Source organism: Chiloscyllium punctatum, chromosome 7 (assembly GCF_047496795.1).
Source record: "Chiloscyllium punctatum isolate Juve2018m chromosome 7, sChiPun1.3, whole genome shotgun sequence".
Classification (NCBI taxonomy): domain Eukaryota; kingdom Metazoa; phylum Chordata; class Chondrichthyes; order Orectolobiformes; family Hemiscylliidae; genus Chiloscyllium; species Chiloscyllium punctatum.
Window position 1 is genome coordinate 116,805,630 of NC_092745.1, and position 19,889 is coordinate 116,825,518.

The following is a 19,889-nucleotide window of genomic DNA, read 5'->3' on the forward strand; positions in this document are numbered from 1 at the left end:
CCTGACACTATGGGCAAGTTAGCATGGCCAATTCACCTGACCTGCACATCTTTGGACTGTGGGAGGAAACCGGACCACCCAGAGGAAACCCACGCAGACACGGGGAGAATGTGCAAACTCGACACAGACAGTTTCCTGAGTGTGGAGGCAGGTAATCTCATAATATTTCAGAAGCATCTGTGTGAGCACTTAAAATATCAGGGCATAGCAGGTAATGCACCAAGTGCAGAAAAGTGGAATTAGTGTAATTTGGTGTTTGTTGGGTGGTATCGACATGGTGGGCCAAAGGGCCTGTTTCTGTGCTGTACGACTCTATGGTAGCTGAAAGATGTTAATTTTTCACAGGTGACTCATAACACAGGAATTGGTTCAAAAGATACAAACACCTAAAAGTGAATTGCATCAAATATGAAATCTATTGTGATGTTCATGGAGCATATAGTAAATGGAGTTTAAATTTAGATCAGCAATGGTATAATTGAATGATAGATCAAGCTCCACAGGCCCATTAGCCTTTCTACAGTTCATATGCTGTTTAATCAATGGTCACTTGGCTGCATAGAACTTGAGTGTTGCTGAGAAAAAGAGACACAAATCTGTTGAAGCTTTTCATCTCATATCATTAGGACTGACACAATAATATCATAGTTTAAAGTTATATTTACTTTAAATTATACTGCATGAGAAAAAGGTGAAGATTGATTGGCAAGTTGACTGATTAGGAGTCAGTGAGGTCTGCAGATGCTGGAGATCAGAGTTGAGAGTGTGTTGCTGGAAAAGCACAGCAGGTCAGGCAGCATCTGAGGAGCAGAAAAATCAATATTTCGGGCCAGAGTCCTTCATCAGGAATGAGTCTGGGAGCCCCAGGGGTGGAGAGATAAATGGGAGGGGGTGGGGTTGGGGAGAAGGTCACTGAGTGCAATAGGTGGATGGAGTGTGGTTAAAGGTGAGAGGTCGGAGAGGAGGATGGAGCAGATAGGTGAGACAGGTCATGAGGGTTGTCCTGAGCTGGAAGGTTAGAACTGGGGTAAAGTGGGGGGAGGGGAAATGAGGAAACTGGTGAAGTCCATATTGATGCCCTGGGGTTGAAGGGTTCCGAGGCGGAAGATAAGGCATTCTTCCTCCAGGTGTTGGGTGGTCAGGGAGTGGTGATGGAAGAGGCCCAGAACCTACATATCCTTGGCAGAATGGAAGGGGGAAGTTTTAGATTAGATTACTTACAGTATGCAAACAGGCCCTTCGGCCCAACAAGTCCACACCGACCCGCCGAAGCGCAACCCACCCATTCCCCTACATTTACCCCTTTACCTAACACTACGGGCAATTTACCACAGCCAATTCACATGACCTGCACATCTTTGGACTGTGGGAGGAAACCAGAGCACCCAGAGGAAACCCACGCAGACATGGGGAGAATATGCAAACTCCACACAGTCAGTCGCCTAGTTGGGAACTGAACCCGGGTCTCTGGCGCTGTGAGGCAGCAGTGCTAACTACTGTGCCACCGTGCCACCCACATGTTGAAATGTTGAAATGTTGAACCACGGGGCGGTGGGATTGGTTGGTGCAGGTGTCCCGGAGATGTTCTCTAAAGCCCTCTGCGAGAAGGCATCCAGTCTGCCCAATGTAGAGGAGACTGCATCGGGTGCGATGGATACAATAAATGACATGTGTGGAAGTGCAGGTGAAACTTCGATGGATCTGGAAGGTTCCTTTGGGGCCTTGGACGGAGGTAATGGGGGAGGTGTGGGCGCAGGTTTTACAATTTCTGCGGTGGCTGGGGGAGGTGCCAGGAGAGGATGGTGGCTTGTTAGGGGGAGTGGACCTGACCAGGTGGTTGCGGAGGGAACAGTCTTTGCAGAAAGTGGATAGGGATGGGGGAGAAATATATCTCTGATGGTGGGGTCCATTTGAAGTGGCGGAAATGTCAGCTGATGATGTGATTTATGCGGAGATTGGTGGGGTGGAAGGTGAGGACCGGGGTGTTCTTTCCTTGTTGCGGTTGGAGGGATAGGGTTCGAGTGCGGAGGTGCAGGATGTGGATGAGATGTGTTGGAGGGCATCTTCAACCACGTGGGAGGGCAAATTTCAGTCTTTGAAGAAGGAGGCCATCTGGTGTGTTCTGTGGTGGAACTGGTCCACCTGGGAGCAGATGCGGCGGAGGCGGAGCAATTGGGCATACGGGATAGCATTCTTTTAGGAGGTAGGGTGGGAGGAGGTGTAATCCAGGTAGCTGTGGGAGTCGGTGGGTTTGTAAAAAATGTCAATGTTAGGTCGGTCCTCATGGATGGAGATGGAGAGGTCTAGGAAGGGGAGGGAGGTGTCAAAGATGGTCCCGCTAAATTTAAGCTCGGTGTGAAATGTGTTGGTGAGGTTGATGAACTGTTCAACCTCCTCGTGGGAGCACAAGGTGGTGCCAATGTAGCGGAGGAATGTAGGGGAGTGGTGCCGGTGTAACTCCCGAAGATAGGCTGTTCTACGTAGATGACAAAAAGACAGGTATAGCTGGGACCTATGCGGGTGCCCCTGGCTACTCCTTTTGTCTGGAGGAAGTGGGAGGATTGGAAGGAGAAATTGTTGAGGGTGAGGAGCAGTTCAGTCAAACGAATAAGGGTGTCAGTGGAAGGGTACTGGTGGGGACATTGGTAGATGAAGAAATGGAGGGTTTGGAGGCCGTGGTCATGGGGGATAGTGGTGTAGAGGGACTGGATGTCCATGGTGAAGATGAGGCATTGGGGGCCGGGGAGACTGAAGTCTTGGTGGAGGTGGAGGGTGTGGTGGTGTCCCAAACATACATGGGGAGTTCCTGGACTGGGAGGACAGGACAGTATTGAGGTATGTGGAGATGAGGTTGGTGGGGCAGGAGCAGGCTGAGACGATACGTCGGCGAGGGTAGTCAGGCTTGTGGATCTTGGGTAGGAGGTAGAATTGGGCGGTGCGGGATTCCCAAACTATGAGGTTGGAAGCTGTGGGTGGGAGATCGCCTGTGGTAATGAGGTTGTGTATGGTCTAGGAGATGATGGTTTGGTGATGAGGTGTGAGGTCATGTTGGGGGGTGCAGTAGGAGTAGTTGTGTTTGAGTTGGCGCCTGGCTTCAGCGGTGTAGAGGTCAGTGCACCAAACTACCACTGCACCCCCTTTGTCCTCTGGTTTGATGGCGAGGTTGGGGTTGGAGTGGAGGGCTGCACTTTGTGAGGGTGAGAGTGTGTTGCTGGAAAAGTTTGGGGAATTGAAATGTTCAACCATGGGGTGGTGGGGTTGGTTGGTGTGGGTGTCCCCGGAGATGTTCTCCAAAGCGCTCTGCAAGAAGGAATCCAGTCTGTCCAATGCAGAGGAGACCGCATCGGGAGCGATGGATACAATAAATGACATGTGTGGAAGTGCAGGTGAAACTTTGATGAACGTGAAAGGGTCCTTTGGGGCCTTGATAGGAGGGAAGGGTGGAGGTATGGGCGCAGTCAACTAATCGGTCGGCTTATTAGTCAAGTGTTGCTATGGAGACTGAATCGGGGAAATATATTTCCCCCATTATATAAGACTATATATAGACTATCTAATCTTAACTGCCATCATTAGATTGTTATACCCAAGACGTGTAAAGGACTTTCATGGTTTTAAAAAGGAAGAAAGTGGGCTTAAATGGATTAAACTTCATGAGAATTGTGTGGAATAAGCAAAACTGTCTGCATTCAAATTGTCTTTTTTTATTGAAAGACATCAAAACTAGGCTGGGTCAGCATCAAGAAATTTACAACTCCTGTTTAATTCACAAATGTATCATAACTTTATATGTTAGGAGGTGAAAGGTTCACTTGCCAGTTAGGTAGCTTGGAAAACCTATGGATCTTGACTCTGGAATAGCCGCTTTTGAGCAACACAGCAGAAGAAAACAAAATTTGTGACAAGACGTACTTGAAAACTCACTCTCCTTTCCTGCTTCTCTCATCATCTCAGAATACAGCACCAATGAAAACCCAAATTGGGAAACACACATTTACGAAGAACTCAAAGATACTTCAGATTCTGCTCCTGCTATGACCATAAGAAACAGGAATAGGACTTGACTATTCAGCTCAATTCTGTGCCGCCGTTCTACAAAATCATGGCTGTTCTTTCCAGGCCTCAACTCCTATGTTCTTTGTTCTTTTGTTCCTCTTTCTGTGGTACAGGTCAATAATTAACTAACTATGGCCTCAGGTTTAAAACCTAACAACTCAAAGATTATAAAGACTTTTGAGTTGTGTAGCCTTAATCCTCCCTGTCTATATCTGTCACTCTTTTCTTTAAACTTATTATCTGCTCTTGATGTCATGTTCTTATAATTTTTCTTCAGGTTAGTGGTTAATAAAATTTCTCTTTCTTTCATACAAGAAAATCTTCATAATTGGTTCCTTCCATTTCTAACAAACTATGTTTAAATTGAAACGCGCTAGCTTTGTGCTAAAAATTAAAAATATTCATTGCAGCCGACAGAAAGGAGATCAAAAACAGGAGAACAGATTCTCCTTCCTCAGCTGGTTGAACCATCCTATTGTAATGCAAATTAGCACTTGCTCAACAATTCAGAGTGTGTTCAGAATTACACTAACAAATAATTTAGAAGTTTCTGTCACATTTGCAATGTGGTTCACGCTGACCATATTCATATGCAGTGACCTATTCTTAGCAGGAAAAAAGAAAATGTCCAGGCATTGCACTTTTTAAAATTAAAAAATGTTCAGGGTCCATTTTTAATTGGAATGCCTCAATCAGAGTAAACTTGCAAACCAATTAATACCCTTTTCTCACTCAGCATAAATTGTTGCTCCCTTTGAAATTTGACATTTTGCATCTGTATTCGAAGAGTACAAGACAAAGAACTCCAACAGCATGTATCATTTTTGGCAATACTAATGTTAAATTCGAGACGTTTATCAACAACTGTACTACACAGGTTATTGGTGAGACAACACTTAAAATTTTGTATACAATTTGGTACCCTTGTTAAGCAGGGGTTTTCTTGCATTAGAGCAAGTCCAGATAACATTCATCAGGATGACTCCTCGAATGAAAGGTTGTCTTGTGAGGAAAGGCTGAGCAAATTGGGCCCATATTCTTTTAAGAAATGAGAGTTAATCTTACTGAAATATGCAAAATTGTGAAAGCTGTTTGACAAATTGGATGCTGTGAGGATGTTCACTTGTGGGGGAATCTTGAACTTAAAGCACAGTTTCAGGATAAAGGGTGTCTCATTTAAAAATAGATGAGAATAATTTATTCTCAAGGAGGTGTGGATCTTAGGAATTCTTTGCTCCAGTAAGCAGTCAGGCTGGATCACTGAATATCTTACACAGGTAAAATGAGTTGAGACAATCATCCAATTGGCCATGATCTTATTAAATGGTAGTGCAGACTAGAGGGGCTAAGTAGCCTACTTCTCATCCTATTTCTCTGAATTTCGATCAAATAACAATGTTAAAGCATTGCTATTTGAATATTCACTAATTGTAGACCTACATTATTCTTAAAATGGTGGAAAACAAGTAGGTATAGAACATAGAAGAACATAAACATTACTGCGCAGTATTGGCCTTTTGGCCCTTGATGTTGCGCTGACCTGTGAAACAAATCTGCAGCCCCTCTAACCTACACTATTCCATTCTCATCCATATGCCTATCCAATGACTATTCAAATGCCTTTAAATTTGGAGAGCCTACTTCTGTTGCAGGCAGTGTGTTCCACGCCCCTACTACTCTTTGAGTAAAAAAACTACCTCTGGCATCTGTCCTATATCTATCATCCCTCAATTAAAAGCTATGTTCCCTCATGCTAGCCATCACCATCCAAGGACAAAGGCTCTCACTGTCCACCCGATCTAAACCTCTGATTATCTTCTATGCCTTAACTAAGTCACCACTCAACCTTCTTCTGCCTAACGAAAACAGCCTCATGTCCTTCAGCCTTTCCTCCTAAGACCTTCCCTCCATACCAGGCAACATCCTAGTTAATCTCCTCTGAACCCTTTCCAAGACTTCCACATTCTTCCTATAAAGCGGTGACCAGAACTGTACACAATACTCCAAGTGCAGCCGCACCAGAGTTTTGTATAGCTGCAGCATGACCTCATGGTTCCAAAACTCAATGCCTCTACCAATAAAAGCTAACACACGTGCGCCTTCTTAACAACCTGGGTGGGAACTTTCAACTATCTATGGACATGGACACCAAGATCTCTCTGTTCATCTACAGTACCAAGAATTTTACTATTAGTCCAGTACTCTGTTACTCCTTCTAAAGTGAATCATTTGACACTTTTCCGCATTAAATTCCATTTGCCACCTCTCAGCCCAGCTCTGCATTAGTATCTTGTAAACTGCTTCTGATTTTACACAAGAAGTAAGCTAACAATAAAATATTTTAATTTTCCAAAAAAATTGGAAGTTGGGGACTATTTTACACAAAGCAGTACACAGGCAGTAACAACTATGGCCCAAATCTTCTCAGAAGCATCAATTATTGTCAGATTGCCACTCTGCTGCTACTTTTTCTCATTATGAATGAGCTCTGCTTTTCATGCTGTGACTTCCAGTCTTAGCTAAATGTAAAGAAAACTTTAAATCAAAGTTCTTCTTTTAGCTTTGGATCATGAAGCAAAGACAAGCCATGCCTGCTTTTTATGGTATTAACTGCTGTATACTCACTAACACATTGTAAAGCTTTGGGATTTTAGAACATAAAACAGTACAGCACAGAACAGGCCCTTCAGCCCACGATGTTGTGCCGACCATTGATCCTCATGTAAGGTAAACCTAATGTATGAACCCTCACATTTCTGTGACCATATGCATGTCCAGCAGTCTCTTAAATATCCCCAATGACCTCGCTTTCACAACTGCTGCTGGCAACGCATTCCATGCCCTCCCAACTCTCTGTGTAAAGAACCCCCCTCTATACTTTCTGCCAAACAGCTTAAAACTATGACCCCTGGTGTTAGCCAGTTCTGCCCTGGGAAAAGGTCTCTGGCTATCAGCTCTATCTATGCCTCTCAATATCTTGTACACCTCAATTAGGTCCCCTCTCTTTCTTCATTTTTCCAATGAAAAAAGTCCAAGCTCAGTCAACCTCTCTTCATACGATAAGCCCTCCATTCCAGGCAGCATCCTGGTAAACCTCCTCTGAACCCTCTCCAAAGCATCCACATCTTTCCTATAATAGGGCGACCATAACTGGACACAGTATTCCAAATGCGGTCTAACCAAAATTTTATAGAGCTGCAACAAGATCTCACGGCTCTTAAACTCAATCCCCCTGTTAATGAAAGCCAAAACAACATATGCTTTTTTTAACAACCCTGTCCACCTGGGTGGCAATTTTAAGGGATCTATGTACCTGCACACCAAGATTCCGCTGTTCCTCCACACTGCCAAGAATCCTGTCTTTAATCCTGTACTCAACTTTCAAGTTCGACCTTCCAAAATGCATCACCTCGCATTTATCCAGGTTGAACTCCATCTGCCACCTCTCAGCCCATCTCTGCATCCTGTCAATGTCACGTTGCAGCCTACAACAGTCCTCTGTACTGTCAATGACACCTCCAATCTTTGTGTCGTCTGCAAACTTGCTAACCCATCCTTCAATCTCCTCATCCAAGTCATTAATAAAAATTGCAAAGAGTAGAGGCCCAAGAACAGAGCCCTGTGGAACACAACTCAACACTGACATCCAGGCAGAATACTTTCCTTCCACTACCACTCGCTGTCTTCTGTTGACCAGTCAACTCTGTATCCAGACAGCTAAATTTCCCTGTATCCCATTCTTCCTGGCCTTCTGAATGAGCCTACCATGGGGAACCTTATCAAATGCCTTGCTGAAGTCCATATACTCCACATCCACCACTCGACCCTCATCAACTTGTCTAGTAACATCCTCAAAGAACTCAATAAGATTTGTGAGGCATGACCTGCCCCTCACAAAGCTGTGCTGACTGCCTTTAATCAAACCATGCTCTTCCAGATGGTCATAAATCCTATCCCTCAGAATCCTTTCTAACATCTTGCAGACGACAGACGTGAGACTGACTGGTCTGTAATTGCCGGGGATTTCCCTATTTCCTTTCTTGAAGATAGGAATTACATTTGCCTCCCTCCAGTCCTCAGGTACGACTCTGGTGGAGAGCGAGGATGCAAAGATCTTCACAAGTGGCGAAGCAATCACATTTCTCACTTCCCAAAGCAGCCGAGGACAAATCTGGTCTGGCCCTGGCGACTTGTCAATCTTAATGTTTGTCAAAATTTTCAGCACATCAGCTTCCTCAATCTCTATCTGTTCCAGCATACTTACCTGCTCCTCAATGATTTCATTCACTACAAGGTCCTTTTCTTTAGTAAAGACAGAAGCAAAAAACTGCTTTTAAAACACCTTTTCAATGCAGTTGTGAATTAATGAATGATTGATCGAACGGGTGAACGTATAATTTATAAGTCAATAGGGCAGGTGAAAGAAGTGTGTTAGGCAGTAAGTTGAATGAAATATGTGGGTAAGGTGGCAGCTGGGCAGGATGGCAAGTGGGCAAGATGGGTGCTAGGGTCAAGCAATATCAAGGGCCTGTTCTGTGCTGTAAGACTCTTAAGTTGAGTGATATCATCAGTTTAGGGCTAATCAAGTTGCTTCAGTGGGCACTCAAAGGGTTGGGGCCAGTGAGGTAATTGGGCTGAGCCACACTGGGCCAGGGGCAGGGTCTTCAGGAGTTACAATCTTATGATGGAGTCTATTTGGATTGGGGGTGGATCATGGTATAATTCAAGTGGTTGGGTGATTGGTCAAGGGGGTAAGATTGTGGTGAGGGGCAAGGAGGGGGGTAAATAGTTACACAGGAGTTAAACTTGGACATTTCCTATGTAACTATCCAGGTAAGTAAGCCAAAACAATTTAAGCTTTAACAGTCAGTGCACTGAGCCCTGACATACATCTCTGGCTGCATATCTGGTCTCCAAGTATCTGAAAACAAAGATCTGGGCTGTGTGTGTACAAAATATGTTCAAATTGGCACATTCAACTCAACCCACTATTCAAACATAATATTAAATATTGTATTTCCTTCTTGTAATAGTTTCTCTATTTTCAAACCTGAACTTAAAGGGACCATAATCATTCTCCTTTTTAAGATTATATTTTAATAACTTAGTAAGTATTACGTTGAAACTTTGTTCTTGACAGCTGGTAGGGAATCCCTTTTATCGTTCAATTCTAATCAATTTTTCCATTGCAGCTTCTCTTGGCGTTTTAGTAATATATATTTACTGACATCACTTTGCCATTGCTTCTGTGACTTTCCTGTCTTATTTCTATGGAGCTAGAATCAATATAAACTACTTTCATCTCAAATTTACTCTATGGGGATAAGGGAAGATTGTCCTGAATCTCTATGCAAGTACACTGAATGGCCGAAGCCTAAATACAAATTTACTATTTGTGGATCAGAGGATACATCTGGAAAGGGATCTGTACAACTTTCTTTCTTTTAACTTAACAGATGAAAAATTGACTGGGTTCTTTTTCTGGGTTTATTAGGTCATTTCAGGGGGCAGTTAAGAGTTCACTAAGCTGCTGTAAATGTGGAGTCACATATAGGACAGGAGTCATAGTCATAGAGTCATTGCGTCCCATCCTAGGACAGGGTGCAGGCAGGGTCGTGATCCCATTAGAATGATAACCCATCGGGGGAAGTAGTCCATTTTTGGAAGGGTGTTGATCCGGAATGTGTGCGATGCTTGGGAGACTTTCAAGCCTGGCAGCCCTGGATTTGGTCGGGCAAGACTTCAGTTGCTTTGCCATGGATGGTCAAGGTGCAGGCAGGATTGTGACCTTGTTAGAGTAATATACCATCAGGGGATGTTTCCTTTCCTAAAGACTTTGGGGAAAAAAAGTCAAAACAACAGCAGTTTAAAAGGGAGAAGATGAGACAAAGGTGAGGACAGTGCAGGAGAGAGAGAGAAAGAGAGAGAGAGAGAGAGAGAGAGAGAGAGAAAGAACCTGCACAGTTACCGCCTTTGCTGCTTGAATTCATGTATCACTGGACATCGGAGTGCATCTGGGAAAATTAACAAACAGTGAATTTCACAACTAATCTTGGAGGAACTGTTGGGTGAAGTTCACAGCACAGAATCAGATAAGTTAAATGTTGTTTTAAGTCTGTCCAAAAGAAAGGCTGCAGTAGTGAGTGTAGTGGATTCTTTCTTGATTATATGTTTTTGGAGATAAGTCTCTTGATTAAACTTAAAATAAAAGCCATAGCTTTTAATTTAACCTGGGGCAGTTTTTGTAGAGGAATAAGACATGTTATCTTCTGGATCTGTAGATTGTGAAGGAGCTAAAATGGCCTTTGCAGTGATATGTACTTCTTGTCAGTTGTGGAAGTTTAAAGAGAGTTTAAAGGTTACTGTGGATTATATCTGCCATAAATACTGTTGGATGCGAATCTTATCAGATCCAGTGGATCGGTTGGAGAGACAGATCGAAGCGATGAGGAATTTGAAACAGCAACAGTATGTGGTGGATGGCAGTTATAGGAAGCAGGGGAAATCTCAGATACAGTCACATAGATGGGTTAACTCCAGGAAGGGTAAGAGAGGTAGGCAGCTAGTGCAGGACATTTGTGGATATACCCATTTCAAACAGGTATGCTGTTTTGGAAAATGTAGGGGGTGATGGATTCTCAGGGGAACGTAGCACGAACAGCCAAGCTTCTGGTATTGAGACTGGCTCTAATGCAACGAGGGGTATGTTGGCTTCCAAGAGATCAATTGTGTTAGGGGATTCTGTAATCAGGGATACAGACAGATGTTTCTGTGGCCAGCAGAGAAAAAGCAGAATGGTGTGTTGTTTCCCTGGTGCCAGGAACAAGGATGCCTTAGAGAGGGTACAGAATGTTCTTACAGGGGAGAGGGGCCAGCAGCAGGTCATTGTTCACATTGGAACCAACGACATTGGAAGGGAAAAGGCTGAGGCTCTGAAGGGAGATTACAGAGAGTTAGGCAGAAATTTAAAAAGGAGGTCCTCAAGGGTAGTAATATCTGGATTACTCCCAGTGCTACGAGTGAGTGAGGGCAGGAATAGGAGGATAGAGCAGATGAATGCATGGCTGAGGAGCTGGTGTATGGGAGAAGGATTCACATTTTTGGATCATTGGAATCTCCTTTGGGGTAGAAGTGACCTGTACAAGAAGGACGGATTGCACCTAAATTGGAAGGGGACTAATATACTGGCAGGGAAATTTGCTAGAACTGGTTGGGAGGATTTAAACTAGTAAGGTGGGGGGGGGGCCAGGGAGATAGTAAGGAAAGAGATCGATCTGAGACTGGTACAGTTGAGAACAGAGGTGGGTCAAACAGTCAGGGCAGGCAGGGATAAGGTAGGACGAATAAATTAAACTGCATTTATTTCAATGCAAGGGGCCTAACAGGGAAGGCAGATGAATTCAGGGCATGGTTAGGAACATGGGACTGGGATATCATAGCAATTACAGAAACATGGCTCAGGGATGGGCAGGACTGGGGCTTAATGTTCCAGGATACAAATGCTACAGGAAGGATAGAAAGGGAGGCAAGAGAGGAAGGGGAGTGGCATTTTTGATAAGGGATAGCATTACAGCTGTGCTGAGGGAGGATATTCCCAGAAATATATCCAGGGAAGTTATTTGGGTGGAATTGAGAAATAAGAAAGGGATGATCACCTTATTGGGATTGTATTATTGACCCCTGAATAGTCAGAGAGAAATTGAGAAACAAACTTGTAAGGAGATCTCAGCTATCTGTAAGAAAAATAGGATAGTTATGGTAGGGGATTTTAACTTTCCAAACATCGACTGGGACTGCCATAGTGTTAAAGGTTTAGATGGAGAGGAATTTCTTAAGTGTGTACAAGACAATTTTTTGATTCAGTATGTGGATGTACCTACTAGAGAAGGTGCAAAACTTGACCTACTCTTGGGAAATAAGGCAGGGCAGGTGACTGAGGTGTCAGTGGGGGAGCACTTTGAGGCCGGAGACCATAATTCTATTCATTTTAAAATAGTGATAGAAAAGGGTAGACCAGATCTAAAAGTTGAAGTTCTAAATTGGAGAAAGGCCCATTTTGAAGGTTTTAGGAAAGAACTTTCGAAAGCTGATTGGAGGCAGATGTTCGCAGGTAAAGGGATGGCTGGAACATGGGAAGCCTTCAGAAATGAGATAACAAGGATCCAGAAAAAATATATTCCCATCAGGGTGAAAGGGAAGGCTGGTAGGTATAGGAAATGCTGGATGACTAAAGAAATTGAGGATTTGGTTAAGAAAAAGAAGGAGGCATATGTCAGGTATAGAGAGGATAGATCGAGTGAATCCTTAGAAGAGTATAAAGAAAGTAGGAGTATACTTAAGAGGGAAATCAGGAGGGCAAAACGGGGACATGAGATAGCTTTGGCAAATAGAATTAAGGAGAATCCAAAGGTTTTTTACAAACATAATAAGGACAAAAGGATAACTAGGGAGAGAATAGGGCCCCTCAATGATCACAGCAGGTCAGGCAGCATCCAAGGAGCAGGAGAATTGACGTTTCGGGCATAAGCCCGTCTTCAGGAATCTGCCTGACCAGCTGCGCTTTTCCAGCAACACATTTTTCAGCTCTGATCTCCAGCATCTGCAGTCCTCACTTTCTCCCCCTCAAAGATCAGCAAGGCGGACTTTGTATTGAGCCACAAAAAATGGGGGAGATACTAAATGAATATTTTGCATCAGTATTTACTGTGGAAAAGAATATGGAAGATATAGACTGCAGGGAAATAGATGGTGACATCTTGCAAAATGCAAGAGGAGGAAGTGCTGGATGTCTTGAAAATGTTAAAGGTGGATAAATCCCCAGGACCTGATCAGATGTACCCAAGAACTCTGTGGGAAGCTACAGAAGTGATTGCCGGGCCTCTTGCTGAGATATTTGTATCATCAATAGTCACAGGTGAGGTGCCGGAAGACTGGAGGTTGGCAAACGTGGTGCCACTGTTTAAGAAGGGCGGTAAAGACAATCCAGGGAACTATAGACCGGTGAGCCTGACCTCGGTGGGGGGGCAAGTTGTTAGAGGGAATCCTGAGATACAGGATGTACATGTATTTGGAAAGGCAAGGACTGATTCAGGATAGTCAACATGGCTTTGTGCGTGGGAAATCATGTCTCACAAACTTGATTGAGTTTTTTGAAGAAGTAACAAAGACGATTGATGAGGGCAGAGCAGTAGATGTGATCTATATGGCCTTCAGTAAGGCGTTCGACAAGGTTCCCCATGGGTGACTGATTAGCAACGTTAGATCTCATGGAATACAGGAAGAACTAGCCATTTGGATACAGAATTGACTTAAAGGTAGAAGACAGAGGGTGGTGGTGGAAGGTTGTTTTTCAGACTGGAGGCCTGTGACCAGTGGAGTGCCACAAGGATTGGTGCTGCGCCCTCTACTTTTTGTCATTTACATAAATGATTTGGATGCGGGCATAAGAGGTACGGTTAGTAAGTTTGCAGATGACACCAAAATTGGAGGTGTAGTGGACAGCGAAGAGGGTTACCTCAGATTACAACAGGATCTGGACCAGATGAGCCAATGGGCTGAGAAGTGGCAGATGGAGTTTAATTCAGAAAAATGCGAGGTGCTGCATTTTGGGAAAGCAAACCTTAGCAGGACTTATACACTTAATGGTAAGGTCCTAGGGAGTGTTGCTGAACAAAGAGACCTTGGGATGCAGGTTCATAGCTCCTTGAAAGTGGAGTCACAGGTAGATAGGATTGTGAAGAAGGCGCTTGGTATGCTTTCCTTTATTGGTCAGAGTATTGAGGACAGGAGTTGGGAGGTCATGTTGCAGCTGTACAGGACATTGGTTAGGCCACTGTTGGAATATTGTGTGCAATTCTGGTGTCCTTCCTATCGGAAAGATGTTGTGAAACTTGAAAGGGTTCAGAAAAGATTAACAGGGTTGGAGGATTTGAGCTACAGTGAGAGGCTGAATAGGCTGGGGCTGTTTTCCCTGGAGCGTCGGAGGCTGAGGCTGAGGCTGAGGTAACTTTATTGAGGTTTACAAAATTATGAGGGGCATGGATAGGATAAATAGACAAAGTCTTTTCCCTGGGTTGGGGGAATCCAGAACTAGATGGTATAGGTTTAGGGTGAGATGGGAAAGATATAAAAGAGACCTAAGGGGCAACGTTTTCACGCAGAGGATGTGGTGGAGGCTGGTACAATTGCAACATTCAAGAGGCATTTGGATGGGTATATGAATAGGAAGGGTTTGGAGGGACATGGGCCAGGTGCTGGCAGGTGGGACTAGATTGTGTTGGGATATCTGGTCGGCATGGACGGGTTGGACCGAAGGGTCTGTTTCCCTGCTGTACATCTCTATGACTCTAAATATTAGTGAACCCGTTGTATTTGTAATACAGTAGTTTCACAGTCACCATTAACTGAATTTAAATTTTGAAATTCTTTTTTGTTCATTGAAGGGCCTTTGCTGGCTTGGTGGGACTTGGAACTCATGCATCCAGATTATTTTGCCAAACCTCTGAATTGTTAGCCGACTTCAGTTATCAATGTGCTCCCCTACCCAAATAATCACTGTAAGTCTATTTTAGATACTGTGAAATCATTTACGTTTTCCAGATCCACCTAGAAATTTAAAATGAGCAATTTGAAATAGGTGCATCATTAACCCTTTTGGGATCTGAAATTAAAACTTTTTATTTGTTACTTCGAATGAGTTATCAAGTTACCAGTTCATTTAAAGTTTCGCTTCCAGTGACCAAGTAGAAAAGTTTCATTGTGTCGAAAGCAATGCAATAACGAGCCATTAGTCTCCCAGTTTCTATTAAATATAAAGGAAAAGCTTTAACATATTACAATATCAATAATAAATACTATTATAATATTTTTCATTAAAACAAAATTTTATTCGAATTTTTGGAATGATATTTTCACCTGTCGGCTTGAAATTGATCTCTTCATCCATTTTTATCAAACCAATCGAAGACAAAGCATGTAAATTCTTCAAGCATAATTCTGTTTTAGAATAAAAACTGTTTTTAATTATACATGATTAATCATTTGTAATATATTACAATTTATCTATTTTATTAATACATGAATCTTAGGTAAACACTACCAATAAATCTGTCTTTGAAATAGAACCCTCAAAAATCCACAGGCTGGCATCAGAAGACCTTGGCAGAGATATTTCCATTTGAAATGTTTATTTGGAATTCAGACAAATGCCACCCACTCAGTTCCAACCCAAGACTTGTCTTCCATTAATTTCAACAGCTCAAAAGTTTGGGTATAAGTGTGCTCACTGTTCCTGTTATGCATGTGAGAACGCTCCAAAGCAAAACACAAATTGATAAAATCAAATTGTAAAGTTATTGTAATTAAAATAACTTCACTGTACAATTTCTGCCCACTACGCTGACTTGCGCTTTAAATTCACCTTTGATGTTATTAATTGTATATCAAAAATTGTGCCACACAAATGAAAAGTCAGATATTGGACAATAATACTTGAGTGTCCTTACTATAAACTGTATCAAAACATATGGAAAGTGTGGATAAAAAAGAGCAGTGTAAATAGCTCATTGTAAATTTGCACTTCTCGTCCATCATCAATGCCACAGCTTGTTGTGATAAAAACATAAGAACATATGAACTCGGAGCAGCAGTAGGCAACTCATCCCTCCTCCGTCTTTTAATACGATCATGGCTAATCCCATCTTGGCCTCAATTCCACTTTCCTGCCTGCTGTTCATTACCTTTCAACCCATTACTAATCAAAAATCTGTCCTTAAACCTTCGTCCTTTAACTTACTCAATGTCCTGGCATCCACTGTACTCTGGGGTACAAATTACACAGATTAACCAACCTTTGAGAGAAGTAATTTCTTCTCATCTCTGTTTGACCTGTAGTTTCAGATTGCTCTATGAAAGAACACCCTCTCTACATCTACCTTGTCAATTGCCTTTCTCATTTTATATACCTTGTTTAGATCTCTTCTCATTCTTCTGAACTTCAGACAGTATTGGTCTAAACTGCTCAATCTCTCCCATAAGACAATCCCCTCATTTCTGGAATCAATCTAGCAAACCTCTTCTGACGACTTCCAAGGGAACTACATCCAAAACTATACACACTACTGCAGGTGTGATGTTACTAATGCCTTGCACAGATGCAGCAACAATCCGCTACTTTTACACCCTATTCCTTTAACAATAAATGCCAATATTCCATTTGCTTTCCTTATGACCTGTTGTGCTTGCATACTAGTCTTCAGTGATGCATGCACAAGACACCCTGTTAATCATGAAGTGTGGACATTGAGTATAAAGGTCTAAACCAACTTCAAGTTGTCATTTAGCTTTCTTCTCGTGCCAGATCAGGTATGATTTCAGAAACAGGACACATTTACATTGTAGACAAAAAAAAACTGAGTCTGTGTTTGGACAATGAGGTCCAATAGATTCTGGGAAAAAATGTAAGATTTAAAAAGATACTTTGAATCACTGCAATACAATATATATTCTATACCCAGGAAAATCCTCATTCTTGCTGTGGAGTTGGACTAAAGTGAAATTGGCTTAAAACTGTGTTATGAGCTAGACCATAACATGGACCAAAATATATTAAGAAGGTAGCCCAGACTCTAACTTCTTCTGACTTTAAAGGTAAATGTGATGTGCTATGTTTCAGATGCCATTCGATTGGTCAAACTACTTTATGTTAATTTATTCAAATGCCATAGTTAACAACGAAAGAAAGGGGAACTTGGAATAATAATTGGAAAACTTAACAGAATAATAGATTACTTTACTACTAAACAGTAACCTTTCCAATGTAGTGATATCCCATCAACACGCCCTTGGCAAAAAGGCAAATTCAGAAAACAGATTGCCTTGCATGCAACTCCAATTCAGGCGAAAAAGTCATTAAAACACGATTCTGTGAGAGAAAGAACTCCAGTTTTCAGCTATAACAAAGAGCGATATGGCAGCTTTTTCACAACCACAGCAGCTTCTGTTGAACGCTAAAACTATAAGTCCTAGTTCTGTGGGTCAGAGCTTGACACCACCCATGCAGGCTGCTTCTATTGTTCCAAATTTGGGAAAAAAACCCCCAAGGCCTCACAAGCTCTTTACTTTCTTACAGATTGCTTACCACATCTTGTTCAAACTCTCTCTTAAAAGTAATCATGACAAAATAACCTCTTAAAGCCATAGTATTGCCACTACTGATATATGTTGTTCTGTGAATAAAGTTTTCATCACACTTAGCAGCCTCAATTAATGCCAGATGATTTTGAGAATCATAATTCTGAAATAAATATTTAACTTATTTGTGCTTGATCTTCATTTTGCTGGCAGGATAGAAATGAAAAACTAATTCTGAGAAAATTCTGAGCATAGTATTCATAGCATATTAATTAGTTATTATTTAAGACTAAGGATATCCAAGTGTTGGGCACAGAGTGATTAAGTACCACAAGCACTTATAAAGATAAACTTTCCAAAGAAAACAAAAGATAAACATTCCAGGAATTACATTTTAGTTTAATGAGATTTCAGTTACTGTTTTTAGTTTTACAGTTCACGTTTGAGGGCTTTCTTTTGGTTTACTTGCCCGTTTGATTATTGTTTGCACAAGAGTTGAGATGAAATCCTCCAGTTTTATCTTTCTCTGAATACTGATCAAGCCAGCAATCTATGACTGTAACATACATGAAACTGACAATTCCAAAAGCTGCTCAGTGGTAACATTTAATTTTGTATGGCAATTGGGGAAAGGCTTATTGCAAGGTTTTCAACAGGTCATTCAGGACAGTTTTCGGTTTGCTAAACAGGAGTTCAAAGCAGCCAGTTAGAAACTGAAGATCAGTAAGTGTGAAGAAGGCAGACAGTAGACTCCAAAATTAAGAGTGTTAGGAGTGCTGATTTTCAGCAAGACATGTAGTCTGTGCAGGAAAGATTAATTCAGTCCCAAGAGTAGATGGAACTCAGTTCAGGTTTGTGGAGTTATTAAGTGGGTAGGTGCTGCAGTCAGGTCTTAGGAAATGTTCTGGAAGTTGTAGGGGCTCACAAGAAACTGTGTGCCACTAACGGGTTAGTATAGTTCAAAAGCCCATAAGCACTACTTGCTGGATGCAACTGAGCAAGGTTGGATTTCAGGGAAAATACAGGACAGAGTTCAGCAGGGGCTGAATCAAGCTGAGGGAGAAAAGTTGTGTATATGTCAATGTATAAATACTGGAGTGTAGTTTATGAAGTCCAGAGGAGTACTGATCAAGGAAAACACTCACTGAGGCAATTTATGGCAAGACAATTCTTGGCGGGGCTTCAAGGCCAGATCAGCAACAGTAAAGAATTATAATGCCTTTTAAAGTTCAATGAAATTTGCTGACCCACTGAGTTACCGTCTACGAGAATTGCTGAGAAATCTGTGAGATCTACCCTGATCACATTTGCTGGTTAGTGTGTGCTGTTTGATCACAGTATATTACCCATGTGAAATAATTCCACAGAGACTAGTTTTCTGTCACCAAGTCACCATTTATTTACACATGAACAATCCTTGAATCTAGTATTGAAAGGAATTGAATTTATTGTCACATGTACCAATGCACAGTGAAAAGCTTTGTCTTGCGAGCAACACAGGCAGATCACAGAGTTAAGTAGCATAGGTAAGTAAATATTAGGTAAACAGTGGCAAAAACAAAAACACAGGTACAGGCAAATGTTAAGAGTTTGTGAGTCCATTCAGTATTCTAACAGTCGGGTGGAAACTGTTATGAAACCAGCTGGTGCGTGTGTTCAGGCTTCTGTACCTTCTCCCCAATGGTAGAGGTTGGAGAAAACCATTGCCAGGGTGGGATGGATCTTGAGAATTTTGGTGGCCTTTACTTGACAGTGGGCCTGATAGATGGATTCCATAGATGTGAGGTTGGCCTTTGCAATTGTCAGGGCCAAGTTCACCACTCTCTGTAACTACCTCTGATCTTGAATGGTACGGTTGCCATACCAGGTAGTTATACATCTAGACAGAATGCACTTGATGGCGCATCTCTAAAAGTTGGCAAGGGTATTTGCCGTCATGCCAAATTTTCTCAACTGCCCGAAGAAGATGTTGTTGGGCCTTTGTAACTAGGGTGTCCACACAACAAGTCTATGCCTCACTCAGAGTCAGCTCTCAGAGTATTGGTACGTTTGGCACTCCTCTTTTTATATGTCAGTCAGGGCTCCCTGCTTGTATCAGATTAACAGCCCCAATCAGGAAACTCGCATTCTCTAAAGTCCAGCTGGTTGACCATGGTACAATCACTACATTCCACCACCTTCTCAGTCCAATGACATAGGCTTGTCCTTTATCTTGGAGAGCCTCCTGGGGCATTTTAGCATCAAGTCAGAATCTTCTGACTTGGCATCTGATATGGGCAGTATGTAACACACAGGAGTTTGCCTCTTGTGCAAGGAACACCTTGGTAGAATTTCACACTCTTCTTCCAGTGGCAAAGATGTTGAGGCAGCTACATCCTTGTGCCCACCTCAGATTCTGACGACTAGCACGAGAGGGGGTGCAGAGGAGGTTTACTAGGTCGATTCAGGAGTTGTGAGGTTGGTTTATGAGAACAGACTGAGTAGGCTGTGATTATATTCATTGGAATTTAGAAGAATGAGAGGGGATCTTATAGAAACATAAAATTATGAAGGGAATAGATAAGATAGATGTAGAGAGGATTTTCCACTGTCAGGTGAAACTAGGACAAGAGGGAACAGCATAAAAATTAGGGAGAGAAAATTTAGGACTGAATTGAGAAGGAAATTCTTCACCCAAAAGGCTGTGAATCTATGAAACTCCC

At 42.4% G+C, this 19,889-nt stretch overlaps 1 protein-coding gene across 1 annotated transcript in view; it reads right to left on the reverse strand.

Annotated features, from left to right (window-relative positions):
- hfm1 (helicase for meiosis 1) overlaps positions 1-19,889 on the reverse strand; it is a 193,310-nt gene that overhangs the window by 105,118 nt on the left and 68,303 nt on the right. Inside the window, exons 16-17 of the mRNA XM_072573276.1 lie at positions 14,971-15,051; positions 14,766-14,857 (exon numbers count right to left, since the gene is read on the reverse strand). Coding sequence (XP_072429377.1) covers positions 14,766-14,857; positions 14,971-15,051 — 173 coding nt within the window. The remainder of the gene's footprint in view (positions 1-14,765; positions 14,858-14,970; positions 15,052-19,889) is intronic.